We start from the raw sequence: 11,504 nt of genomic DNA on the forward strand, positions 1-11,504 counted from the left end.
CAGGTCCAAAAATTCTTATACCTGAAAGCTACGCTGGATTCTTTGAACTTCTCAGTGAAGATGGACGATCAACGCGTTGCATCGAATCTGTCTTAGATCTCTCTCGCAAACCAAATCTTCGTGTTCTTGTACGCGAAACGTTTCGTTGTAATCATTTAAGTAAAACGATTCATGCTGGTGAAATATTGACAACCATGTATGATAATGGAAAATATCTGAAATGTAAGACCCAAAAAGATGAAGTCATTAGTTTGCCACTAGAAGCCAAAGCAAAGTTTTCACCATTTGCTAAAGAGGACAGCATAAGTGGCGTTCATACGGTGAAAAACTTACTAAAGAAACGAATGCCAATTGTAGTCAGGTGAATCAGTCATTGAAAATAATCGATTGAGTTGGTTTTAAATCGTTTTGTATTTTAATTTATAGACTTGTTCATGGTACTGCACCAAAAGGCTTGAAACAACCATTTGTGCCAGAATTGCGTTTGCTTGGATGTGTCGAAGTGGATCGTGTGTTTGCATTGCCATTACAAAAAGATACTGATCTAGTAGCTGTACCATTGAATGCAAAAGTCAAACTACAACGTGCTAAAAATATGGAACAATTAGAAAATTTTACCGAATACACACGATTTTTGGAAAAAGCCCAAAGATTGCTGACTGATGCTCGTGATCGTTTGCAAATTGTCGACTTAAAATTATCGGATAAAGAAAAAAAGGATGCAAAAAGTAATAGTCGAAAAATACCAGCGTTGATTGGTGGCGTGGGAAATGGTGGCGGCGGAAGTACACTCGAAAGTGGTTATGTGCTCAGGAAAAGTGTTAGCTGTGATTCAGCTAAATACATGTATCAAGCCGATTTGACACCGTTGGCCGACGATTATGATGATATTGATCAAATCTATGATTATGTGAGAGGTTTTGCACCACTGCCGAAAAATTTGAATCGCTTCGATTCAATAAACGAACCAATTCACATTGTTCAAACAACACCGAATCAAACAATTCATGCGACCATGAAAAGCATTGACAACCAATCAAAATCACAGCCCGACAGCGGTAATTATAGCCTGATCAAAAGCAGTAGCAATAATAACAATAGCTTGGAGTCTATCAAACATTTAAACAACACCTTTCATCAGCATCATCATTACAGTCAAATTGTGCCACCAAATCAAATTCAGGTTAATTATTTAATTGGCTTACAGTTGCCTCACGCAATCATTTCACGCGTTTTTCTATCATTTATAACTTTATAGGACGACGGCAAACCAATTCCACCTCCCATTGAGACAATTCCGGGAAAAAAATTACCCGAGAAACGTCATCGGCCAACGTTACCAAAATTATACGTGAAAAATGCATGTAATTTACATCCAAAATCGCCAAATGGTAATATCTCACATCATATTTCAATTTTTTTCACATTTTTCACATATTTTTTTGATTATTCGTTCTCCTCTAGGTAATATCTCACCCGGAAATGGCATTGTTAATAGCAATATTAATAGCAATAGCAACGGCAACACTAACATAAATGGCAACAGCAATACAAATGGAAATGGCATCGTGATCAACGGCAAAGATGGATTGGAGCCGCAAAGTCCACTATTTCATATTAGGTGAGCGGTTGCTTGTTACACTTGACTTGTTGTTATCTCTTTAAAACACTTACTATTCGAACAATTTTTTTTTTACAGATATAAAAGCTTAAGTAGTTTGCAATTAACTCCTGATTCAACTACGCCAATATCTACAGTACCAAATGGCCATGACAAAAGCATAAATCACAAATTGAGTAAAAGTGCCAGTACACAGTGCGCTCGTGAAGGAACATTAGATTCATCACGCAGTGGTGGTAGAACATCTGGCGAATCAAAATTGCCGGAAAAAAAATCGCGTCGACTATCTCGACCTAGAAGCCTATCGAATTTAATGTGGGAGCTCCGACCACAAAAAGAAAAATCTAAAAAGAAATTATATGTGCATCATTTTGACCATCGACAACAAGGAACATTGTATCTTTAATTTTTTTTTTATAGAAATCTGTTATGAACATACCACAAAGAACAAAGTCCATTTGTGGCAATTTTGAATTTATTCAAATAATTCAGTTTCCATCAAGCGAATACTACAGAAACATATGTATTCATGATAATTATTATTAAACAAGTTCTGATTTTCAGAGAGAGATAGAGAGAGAGAGAGAGATTTTTGTTTGAAAACAATCAATTCATTCCTCTCCAAAATTATTGGACCAAAATAAACATAAATATTGCGCTTTCAAACAGGGATGTTTTGTAGCTTGAATATATTCATCGCATATAAATACTATACGTTTCTTGATTTCGCATTCATTCAACAAGTGGATGACAGATAGAATTATTGTACCGAACAAAAACGAAATAAATATATTCATCAGATATTTATAAGCGATGACAACGTCACAAAACAACATCTGCTTTAAAAATTTCTTATCCGTACAATTTCAACAATCAATTGAAATGAAAATACTCTGAAATTGTTATTACTGTCACGACAATTCGTAAGGTAATTCACAGTGGCAATTATCTATGGAAAAGGTTTATTGATCACCTTTTAAACGATAGTCAAACACCTGATAACCATACAAAATTAGATGAAAACCATTTGGTTTTGGGCACATGACCTACACTATATACATTTGTCAAAATGTTATGTCTTAATGAGAAAAAAAAAAAACAAAAAACAACAACAACTGTAGTTTTAAAATTTTCACTAGAAAAAGTCTTAAATTGTGATGAATCATTTTACGTTATTTTTTTTAAACTCACACTTTTACATTGTATGCAGTGATTTATAGTAGTCGCAATGAAACTGGTTGATAAAACGATTGATTGCTTAAAGTTTCTTGCGATTTCATTAAAAAGTTATTTTTAAGTACTTACTTACCCCATTTCAGTGAAATACAGCATAATATGTGAATTTATTAATCGAATATTGAATACCAAAAAAAAAACGCAAGAAACCATTTTCGATCCATCTTCAATTTCTTTTAATCTGTTTTCAATGCAAAAGTCAAGCCTCCGCTGTTATGATTCAATGTCACAGTCCTTGGTTATTTTTTTTAATTATTTTTTTTTTTGAAAAAATATTAGTTTGATGATTTTCAATTTCAACTAAATGGGCGTTTGTGAATTAATTATTTCCTTTGATAATCCTTTTCGGAAGGGATTAGAAATTATTACGACTGATTACTGAACAAAAAAGCTAACCCTTTTCAATAGACCAAGAGCAAGAGATTCAGTCAATAGTTAATCGTTTTTAATGCGATTAAATATCTTAATTCATTTGTATGGACTTAATCTCTTATTTTAAATTCACCGAAAAAAAATTACTTTATACTTTTATCTTTCAAAACTGCCAACGTTCTTAATATGCAATTCCAATAATACAAAAGATTTGCAAATCATCTATCGAAACGATTCAATGTAAATTCTTATAGTAATAATAAACAATGCATTTATTGTCAAATTGAAATGTGTCTTTTATTCGATTTGTCTCAATTACTACTTGATGTTATACACTTCCACTGTGGACAATCATCGGATGCGATGTTCATCAAAACAAACTTGAAATAATGGCTCGCCAACGACTGATTCCATCCAGCACATGTTTGTATGCATATCGACACACATTTTTTCGATCATATTCTGCATAGCAAGCGTAGTTGATGATCTGTAACATTTTCGCAAATTATAGAGTTTCTTCAAAAAATCAGCATATTCATTCAGGTAGGTGAAAAGGCTAAATAGCAAAAAAAAATCAATCATTATCTGACAAAGAATAATATGAACAAAGCACTCACAAATCCTCAGTGTTTGCGTCGAGAACAAAATGTTCATCTCCATAAAATAGTTGAAAGGCAAGAAACTGCTTGTTGATTAGACCAATAATACCTTCTTCTTCTTTCATAAACAAAAACAAAAGAAATCGAATTGATATTTATAATCATGTTGAATAGATGCTAATCTAAAGCTCAATTAAATAAACGGAATGAAAACAATAGAAGTGATTCACTTCTATAGTTGTCGCTCTCTTTCAGCACCCGATGTCATCCAGATGAGTTGAATTATATGGCTGGCAATATCCAAACATGTTATAAATAAAAATAAATCCAAAGAATTAAATACTGAAAATACATTACGGATTTTGGTGATCATAATCAATTTTAGTTTTTTTTATATCATTGACCAACGCCAGACATACCACAGCATCTGTAAGTAAGAAGGTTTCTAAACGTATTGAATAATATTGATTTCAAATCATAGTTACTTATTTATCCATTTGGAACCATTTAATTCTTTCGCTGCTTCAGGATATTTTGCGGGACCATATCAATTCTCCCACTTAAAGGTTCAATAGGCAACATTACATTACTAAAAGATTCACCCAAAGAGATTTTCTTCATGCCCACGGATACAGAATTGAAAAAAAAAGAAATTTATTTCTCGGAATTTGATTATTAGATGAATATGGATTATTCTTATTTACCAAAGTAAAAGCCACAAAAATACCCAATGCAATAAATTTATTCATTTTTTAATTGAATAAAAAATTGAAATAACTCGCAATCAATTTAAATAGCTACTGAATTGACAAAACACATTTTGAAGTCTAATTTATACTTGTTTTTCGCTTAAATAACTCGAATAGTTTCAAAAATGTGTTTGAAAATCATTATGGTCGTTATTCATAATTAAGAGTTTTCTTTTCAGCGTGTAAATGAATATTTTTTTCTCGTTTGACGCGTTTGTAATGATATTTACTTCTATAAAGAAAGATAGATGAAATACAAATGTTTAGAAGATTTCAAAATGTGTAAAATAAAATTTCACTTTAGAATATCCTAAATTTCGATTATAAAAAAAATGAAAAGATAGTTGAAATGGCACAAATTGGAATATACTTTATTTTTTAGACCAAAAAGAATATTTGAGCTGAAAAAGAAAACATACGCGCTGTTTTTGATAATTAAGGGTCAAACAAACAAAAGCTGATAATTTAATTGCAACATTTGGTGTAGTAAAGTGCTGCTTGATATGCCCGAAATTGTAATGGCCTTTCTTTGCCATTTTCAGTGAATACTGTCATTTCAGTTGGAGGGAAAACAAATCTAATCAGGCAATTGGATTTTTAAAAGATTACATCTTTAAAGACGCTATTGAATTTTTTAAAATCTGACAATTGCAACATATTTTGTACATTTTAATGAGATATACTTTGATTATGTACGAATTATTGGTGAAGTTTTTCCATGTTTTAATGAAAAAACCAAATTTCGAATAAAAAAATGATTGGTACATATGATAATTGTTGTACATAATCTCAACATTTTTGGTACAATAAATGATTTTTTGAACTTTTACATCGATCAGAATCGATCCGGAAAGGATCTGTAATTGAATGAAATAAGAAATTACCGCCCAAAGATAGTCTTTCCTTGTCGCTTATGATTTCATTTTTTTCAAACAAAAGATGAGCCAATAGCGTCAATGTTTACCGTTTGCAGGTTTCTGCGTCTTTGATCAAGTCCAAGGTACCTCGAACACATTCATAATTGATATATAAAAACATAGAAAACATCTCTTTCGACGTTATTTTGTTGTGATCATTTGGAGTTAACATATATATTTTATTGATATTTTTGTTGAAATGGGTGTGAAGTGCTTTAGCGTTACTGTTACGGTGGTTGCTGTATTTGCATGCATAGCATATCAAATATTACTGAGCCCATTGCCACCACCCAAAATTAGTACGACAAAATACTGGGGTCCAAGTTCGCAAGCCAATCGCGTCGAAAAAAGCGAAGTGAAACCATTCAAAATTAATTACTCAGCTGATGTGATTTCAAAGTTAAGTAATCGCCTAAGTGAACCGTTGAATCTTGTGGAGCCACTGAAGAATGTTAACTTTCGCTATGGATTTGACAAACATAAGCTCGAAGAATTGGTGAAATATTGGCGTGATGAATATCTACCGAAATGGGATGGACGACAAAAGTTCTTTAATGCATTGCCACAATATACAACTAAAATTCAGGGGTAAAATAATCAATTGCGGTTAACAGATCAATAAATAAATTGTATTTCGTATGTCATGCACTAGATTAAACATTCACTTCATTCACACAAAAGATCAAACGGATAAAGCCAAATATGTGATTCCTTTGCTATTGTTACACGGATGGCCAAGCTCAGTAAGAGAATTTTACAACTTAATTCCAGAGTTAACTAAGGCCAAAGACAATATTGCGTTCGTTGTTGTTGCACCAAGGTAAACAACGTCCCAATAACGCCAATCATATCACCGCAATTTCATTTCACAATTTTGTTATAGTTTGCCCGGTTACGGTTTTTCGGAAGCTGCCAAAGTTCCGGGAATGAATCCAAATGAGATTGCAATAGTTTTTCGAAATTTAATGGTTCGTTTGGGCTACGATCGATTTTTGATTCAAGGTATGACTTTGAGTTTTTTTTTTTTTTTTTTTTGAACAACGAGTTGGTTTGGATTCATTTTTATTTATAATCCAAAGGTAGCGATTGGGGGTCACTCATTGGATCATCTTTGGCAGCACTATTTCCTCAAAACGTTATCGGCTTTCATTCAAATATGTGCGTAACTGGATTTTTTATGAATTATATCAAAGCTATCATTGCAAGCGTCTATCCCAGTCTATTCGTTGCAGCAGAATATGCTGATTTCCACTTCCCAATAGGAGAAAAAATTGCTTATCACATCGAAGAAAGTGGATACTTTCATCTACAAGCCACCAAGCCCGATACAATCGGTAATTATAGACTATTGATAAATGGATGACTTCATAATGAGTGTATTATTCAGAATAATTAATTGACGCTAATTAATTGAAAATAGGCATCGCGTTGACGGCAAATCCTGTCGGCTTATTAGCATATATTCTCGAAAAATTCTCAACATTAACAGATAAGAATAATCGTGATTTAATTGATGGTGGCCTTGATAAACATTACACAAAAGAAGCTCTGCTCGACAATATTATGATTTACTATCTATCAAATAGTATAACAACGTCGGTGCGTTTATATGCGGAAGGATTTGGCATTGAATATTTAAATTTGAAAATGGACAGAGTTCCAGTCCAAGTGCCTGTTGGATGTGCCCGTTTCAAGAATGATTTGGCACACGAATTAGATTGGCAACTTAATGTCAAATTCCCGAAATTAATTCATAGCACTTATCACGCAAATGGTGGTCACTTTGCTGCAATGGAGTTGCCGGACGTGCTTTACAACGATTTCCTTCAGTTCGTTAACAAATTAAACGTCACTGCAAAAAAATAGTTAAATAACTCTTTTTTTATATGAAAATATGTTGCCATAAATAATAAATCTACTTATATAATTTCAATTCAAAGAACAATGCATAAACCCTTCACATAATTCACATTTCATAAAAAATGAATTTACTTCAAACGATGTAACATACCATTAAAATAGCATTACAGGCGCTTCCAAAACTAGCGTGCGCTTCCAAAGTTTTTTTCATCCACTATTTGTGTCTATGTTTGAATTCGACGGTTATACATTTTTTTCCATATTTTTTCCAATTTTTTTTTTTGTTTTATAAAATTAAATTAAATTTAAAATTAATATTTTATCATAAATTGTCTTAAAAAATAACGCTCTAGCTTCGGCGTTTAAAATAAATCACACTATTTTTACTTATAAATTAAGTAGAATATTTGTAATAACCCCTCTGTCTGGAAATTCGAATATCCAACAAAGGAGAACGGGCTTTCCAAATACATTGAGTATATTTGAAATTCGAACCTTGAAATGTTTCAACTTTTTTGATGATGGATGTCGGTTTTGAGAGCAATGAGGATGAAACATATCATACTCGACTCCCATTCATACTCTCTTTAATGGTCTGATCAATTGGTATAGAACCATGACAATTCGAGCGGCTCCATTAAAAACCTGACTGAATTACGTTGTGAGTATGGTAATGAACAATTTCAACGTCTGGCTTGAAATAACCAACCGGTTATAATTGGACATTTTTTTAATGAAATATTTGGAATGAAATATTTGAAATGAAATATCCGGATTGAAATCGGCGATTTATTAGTATATTCAACTTAAGACAACTGCAGTTGCTGTAATATATGACCAAGTATTTGACGCCGAACTGAGTTTATGAAAATACTATGCAAATTAACAATACACAAAACAAAAAAAAGATTGCATTTTTAAACAGAAGTATGATTATGCTGGATAAATTCTACTAAAAATAAAGGCTAAATTGCTGGAAGAAATAGCGGAAATGGATGCGGGTCTGCGGTATGCATTTAAGGCTGTGTCTAGGTTTTGTGGTGTGTAGCCTACAATCGTGTGCTGTATTTGAATGAGACCCATTTTCCGAGATTTGACTTGATGTATCATCAAGTTTTAAAATCGTTTTCGGTTAGATTGTGTCATGCATAACTCAAGCAAAGTATCGGCTAGCAACTTGAAACCAATTTTTTTGGATTCTTGAATTGAAAAATAGTTAAGTCGAGCTATTTCCATTGAAAATATAAATCCAACAAATGTAATAAAATCATTTTGATTTAATGAGAAATTAGCGCCTAAATATAGTCTATCATTGTTGTTTATGATTTCATTTTTCAAAACAAACGATCAGCCAATAGCACCAATGTTTATCGTTCCATTTGCCGGTTTCTGCGTCTAAGATTAAGTTTACGGTGTCTTGAACACATTCAAGTTAAGTTGTTTTGTGTGCGCAATGTGGTATATAATATATATGTATAGTGGTAACTGGTGAGTATTGTGAATATATACATAGCGTATAGAAGGGAATGACGCAGCGCATCGTATAAATACAAATTTGTTATGTTCATATTTTCTGGCATTTCATTTTAGCAATGACAGTTGAATATCATACAAGTTCATACTAAAAAATCGATATTTCATTTGCTTTGCGTATCAAGGCAGCTGTATCATTCGTGAGTATCTAAACTTTTGAATTTATTTCAAATCAAAGAATTGCAACATTTTCACAGATTATACCATCAAGGAGGATTTAATGTTGTAGGAATACTCAATCACAATGACTTGCTCGAAATAACCGGTTAACTAATTTCTATATATATATATATGTAGATCAATACAAACAAAGATAACTTTATCAGTGAACTTATGAAATTTTTCCAAATTGATGTATAAAAACGTAGTAAACATCTCTTTCAACGTTATTTCGTTGTGATCGTTTGAAGTAAACACATATTTTATTGATATTCATATTTGTACCAAAAACGTCGAAATGGGTGTGAAGTGCTTTAGCATCACCGTTGCAGTGGTTGCGGTATTTGCATATATAGTATATCAAACATTACTGAGCCCATTACCAGTGCCTAAAATTAACACGACAACATACTGGGGTCCAAGTTCACAAGCCAATCGCATCGAAAAAAGTGAAGTGAAACCATTCAAAATTAATTATTCAGCTGACGTCATTTCAAAGCTACACAATCGCCTAAGTGAACCATTGAATCTTGTGGAGCCGCTGGAAAATGTTAACTTTCGCTATGGATTTGACAAACATAAGCTCGAAGAATTGGTGAAATACTGGCGTGATGAATATCTACCGAAATGGGATGAACGTCAAAATTTCTTGAATGCATTGCCACAGTACACAACTAAAATTCAAGGGTAAAATAATCAATTGCGGTCAACAGATCAATAAATAAATTACGTTTTGTTTGTGATGTAGATTGAACATTCATTTCATTCACACAAAAGATCAAACGGAGAAAGCCAAACATGTGATTCCTTTGCTATTGTTACACGGATGGCCAGGCTCAGTACGAGAATTCTACGAAATGATACCAAAGTTAACTAAGGCCAAAGACAATATTGCGTTCGTCGTTGTTGCTCCAAGGTAAGTGACGTTGTGCTAACACAAATTATATTGATGCATCACATAAACCTGCTGCAATCTCATGTCATAAATTTCATTATAGTTTGCCCGGTTACGGCTTTTCGGAAGCTGCCAAAGTTCCAGGAATGAATCCAACCGAAATGGCAGTGATTTTACGTAATTTAATGATCAGTTTGGGCTACGATCGATTCTTGGTTCAAGGTATAAATTTCTTTTTTCTCAAAAGTCGATTTATTTGATAATTGTTTTTTTTTTTAAATAAATTTTGAAGGTGGCGATTGGGGTTCAATAATTGGATCATCTTTGGCAACAATCTTCCCACAAAACGTTATTGGCTTTCATTCAAATATGTGCACAAGTGGATGGGTTTCAAGTTTTTTTAAATCTTTCATTGCAAGCTTCTATCCAAGTCTGTTCGTTCCAGCAGAATATGCTGATTTCCACTTCCCATTAGGAGAAAAGTTTTCTTATATTATGGAAGAAAGTGGATACTTTCATCTACAAGCCACCAAGCCCGATACAATTGGTAATTATAGACTATTGATAAATGGAGTGTATTATTCAGAATAATTAATTGACGCTAATTAATTGAAAATAGGCATCGCGTTGACGGCAAATCCTGTCGGTTTATTAGCATATATTCTAGAAAAGTTTTCAACGTGGACCGATATGAATAATCGTGATTTAATTGATGGTGGCCTTGATAAACATTATACAAAAGAAGCTTTGCTCGACAATATTATGATTTACTATCTATCAAATAGTATAACAACGTCGGTGCGTTTATATGCGGAAGGATTTGGTAGCAAGCATTTAAATTTGAAAATTGACAGAGTTCCAGTCCAAGTGCCTGTTGGATGTGCCCGTTTCAAGAATGATTTGGCACACGAATTAGATTGGCAACTTATTACCAAATTCCCAAAATTAATTCATAGCACTTATCATGCAAATGGTGGCCACTTTGCTGCAATGGAATTGCCGGACGTGCTTTACAACGATTTCCTTCAGTTCGTTAAAAAACTAAACGTTACTGCATAAAATTTGTTGAATAATTGAATTATATGTATTAAAGGTATATAATTGAAATTAAATAACATGAATAAATCGAGATAAAAATATGTTACAATAAATAAAAGGTTTATAATTTAAAATTGAATTTAAACAGTAATGCGTTGAATGCTTCACATAATACATTTCATTTTTTGCCAACAGATGGCGTGCTGTGTCACCATTCATGGCATCTTGTCTTTTTAGTTTTTTTTTTTTTCAAAAAGAATTTATATGCACCAATTTCTGATACATTTTTAATATTTTTTTTTTGTTATTTATTTCAAGTGATAAAAAAGGGGAAAAATCTCATAAATTTACTCATTCAAAAAATGGTACTTTATGCAGTTGAGGTATTTTCATCGAGAATATTTATTTGGTGCGCGCGTGTTGATGAATTGAAGAAAAAATGAAGAGGTCTCTGAATGTCTAATATAAAAATGGTGTGTCAGCAAATAGCAATACATGGAAAGACTAACGCGCGCTTCGAAAGTT

General features: G+C 32.6%; 3 protein-coding genes and 1 long non-coding RNA gene across 6 annotated transcripts in view; 3 read left to right on the top strand and 1 right to left on the bottom strand.

The window, feature by feature from the left end:
- The window catches only part of LOC116340321, a 77,156-nt gene extending 74,436 nt beyond the window's left edge, over positions 1-2,720 (top strand). For all 3 annotated transcript variants that reach the window (XM_031766780.1, XM_031766765.1, XM_031766773.1), the window contains 5 exons: positions 4-361; positions 427-1,183; positions 1,259-1,391; positions 1,465-1,621; positions 1,700-2,720. In XM_031766780.1, coding sequence (XP_031622640.1) covers positions 4-361; positions 427-1,183; positions 1,259-1,391; positions 1,465-1,621; positions 1,700-2,027 — 1,733 coding nt within the window. In that variant the 3' untranslated portion in view covers positions 2,028-2,720. The remainder of the gene's footprint in view (positions 1-3; positions 362-426; positions 1,184-1,258; positions 1,392-1,464; positions 1,622-1,699) is intronic.
- A 780-nt stretch (positions 2,721-3,500) lies between these two features.
- On the bottom strand, positions 3,501-4,607 carry LOC116340352. Its single transcript, XR_004201075.1, has 3 exons — positions 4,314-4,607; positions 3,847-4,255; positions 3,501-3,785 (listed from the first exon to the last, which is right to left on the bottom strand). It is a non-coding gene; the product is annotated as an uncharacterized LOC116340352 (long non-coding RNA).
- A 1,046-nt stretch (positions 4,608-5,653) lies between these two features.
- Positions 5,654-7,625, top strand: LOC116340338 (juvenile hormone epoxide hydrolase-like). Its single transcript, XM_031766794.1, has 5 exons — positions 5,654-6,082; positions 6,147-6,314; positions 6,378-6,496; positions 6,574-6,828; positions 6,915-7,625. Exons 1-5 carry the CDS (start codon positions 5,694-5,696, stop codon positions 7,358-7,360), a joined length of 1,377 nt encoding a protein of 458 aa, XP_031622654.1. The 5' UTR covers positions 5,654-5,693; the 3' UTR covers positions 7,361-7,625.
- A 1,271-nt stretch (positions 7,626-8,896) lies between these two features.
- LOC116345277 (juvenile hormone epoxide hydrolase-like) lies at positions 8,897-11,091 on the top strand. Its single transcript, XM_031774514.1, has 6 exons — positions 8,897-9,027; positions 9,085-9,733; positions 9,795-9,962; positions 10,045-10,163; positions 10,234-10,488; positions 10,561-11,091. The coding sequence occupies exons 2-6, from the start codon at positions 9,345-9,347 to the stop codon at positions 10,998-11,000; spliced, it is 1,371 nt and encodes a 456-aa protein (XP_031630374.1). The 5' UTR covers positions 8,897-9,027; positions 9,085-9,344; the 3' UTR covers positions 11,001-11,091.
- Positions 11,092-11,504: the final 413 nt, after the last annotated feature.

This window comes from Contarinia nasturtii, unplaced genomic scaffold (assembly GCF_009176525.2).
Source record: "Contarinia nasturtii isolate CC-2019 unplaced genomic scaffold, AAFC_CNas_1.1 Cnas_scaffold_129, whole genome shotgun sequence".
Classification (NCBI taxonomy): domain Eukaryota; kingdom Metazoa; phylum Arthropoda; class Insecta; order Diptera; family Cecidomyiidae; genus Contarinia; species Contarinia nasturtii.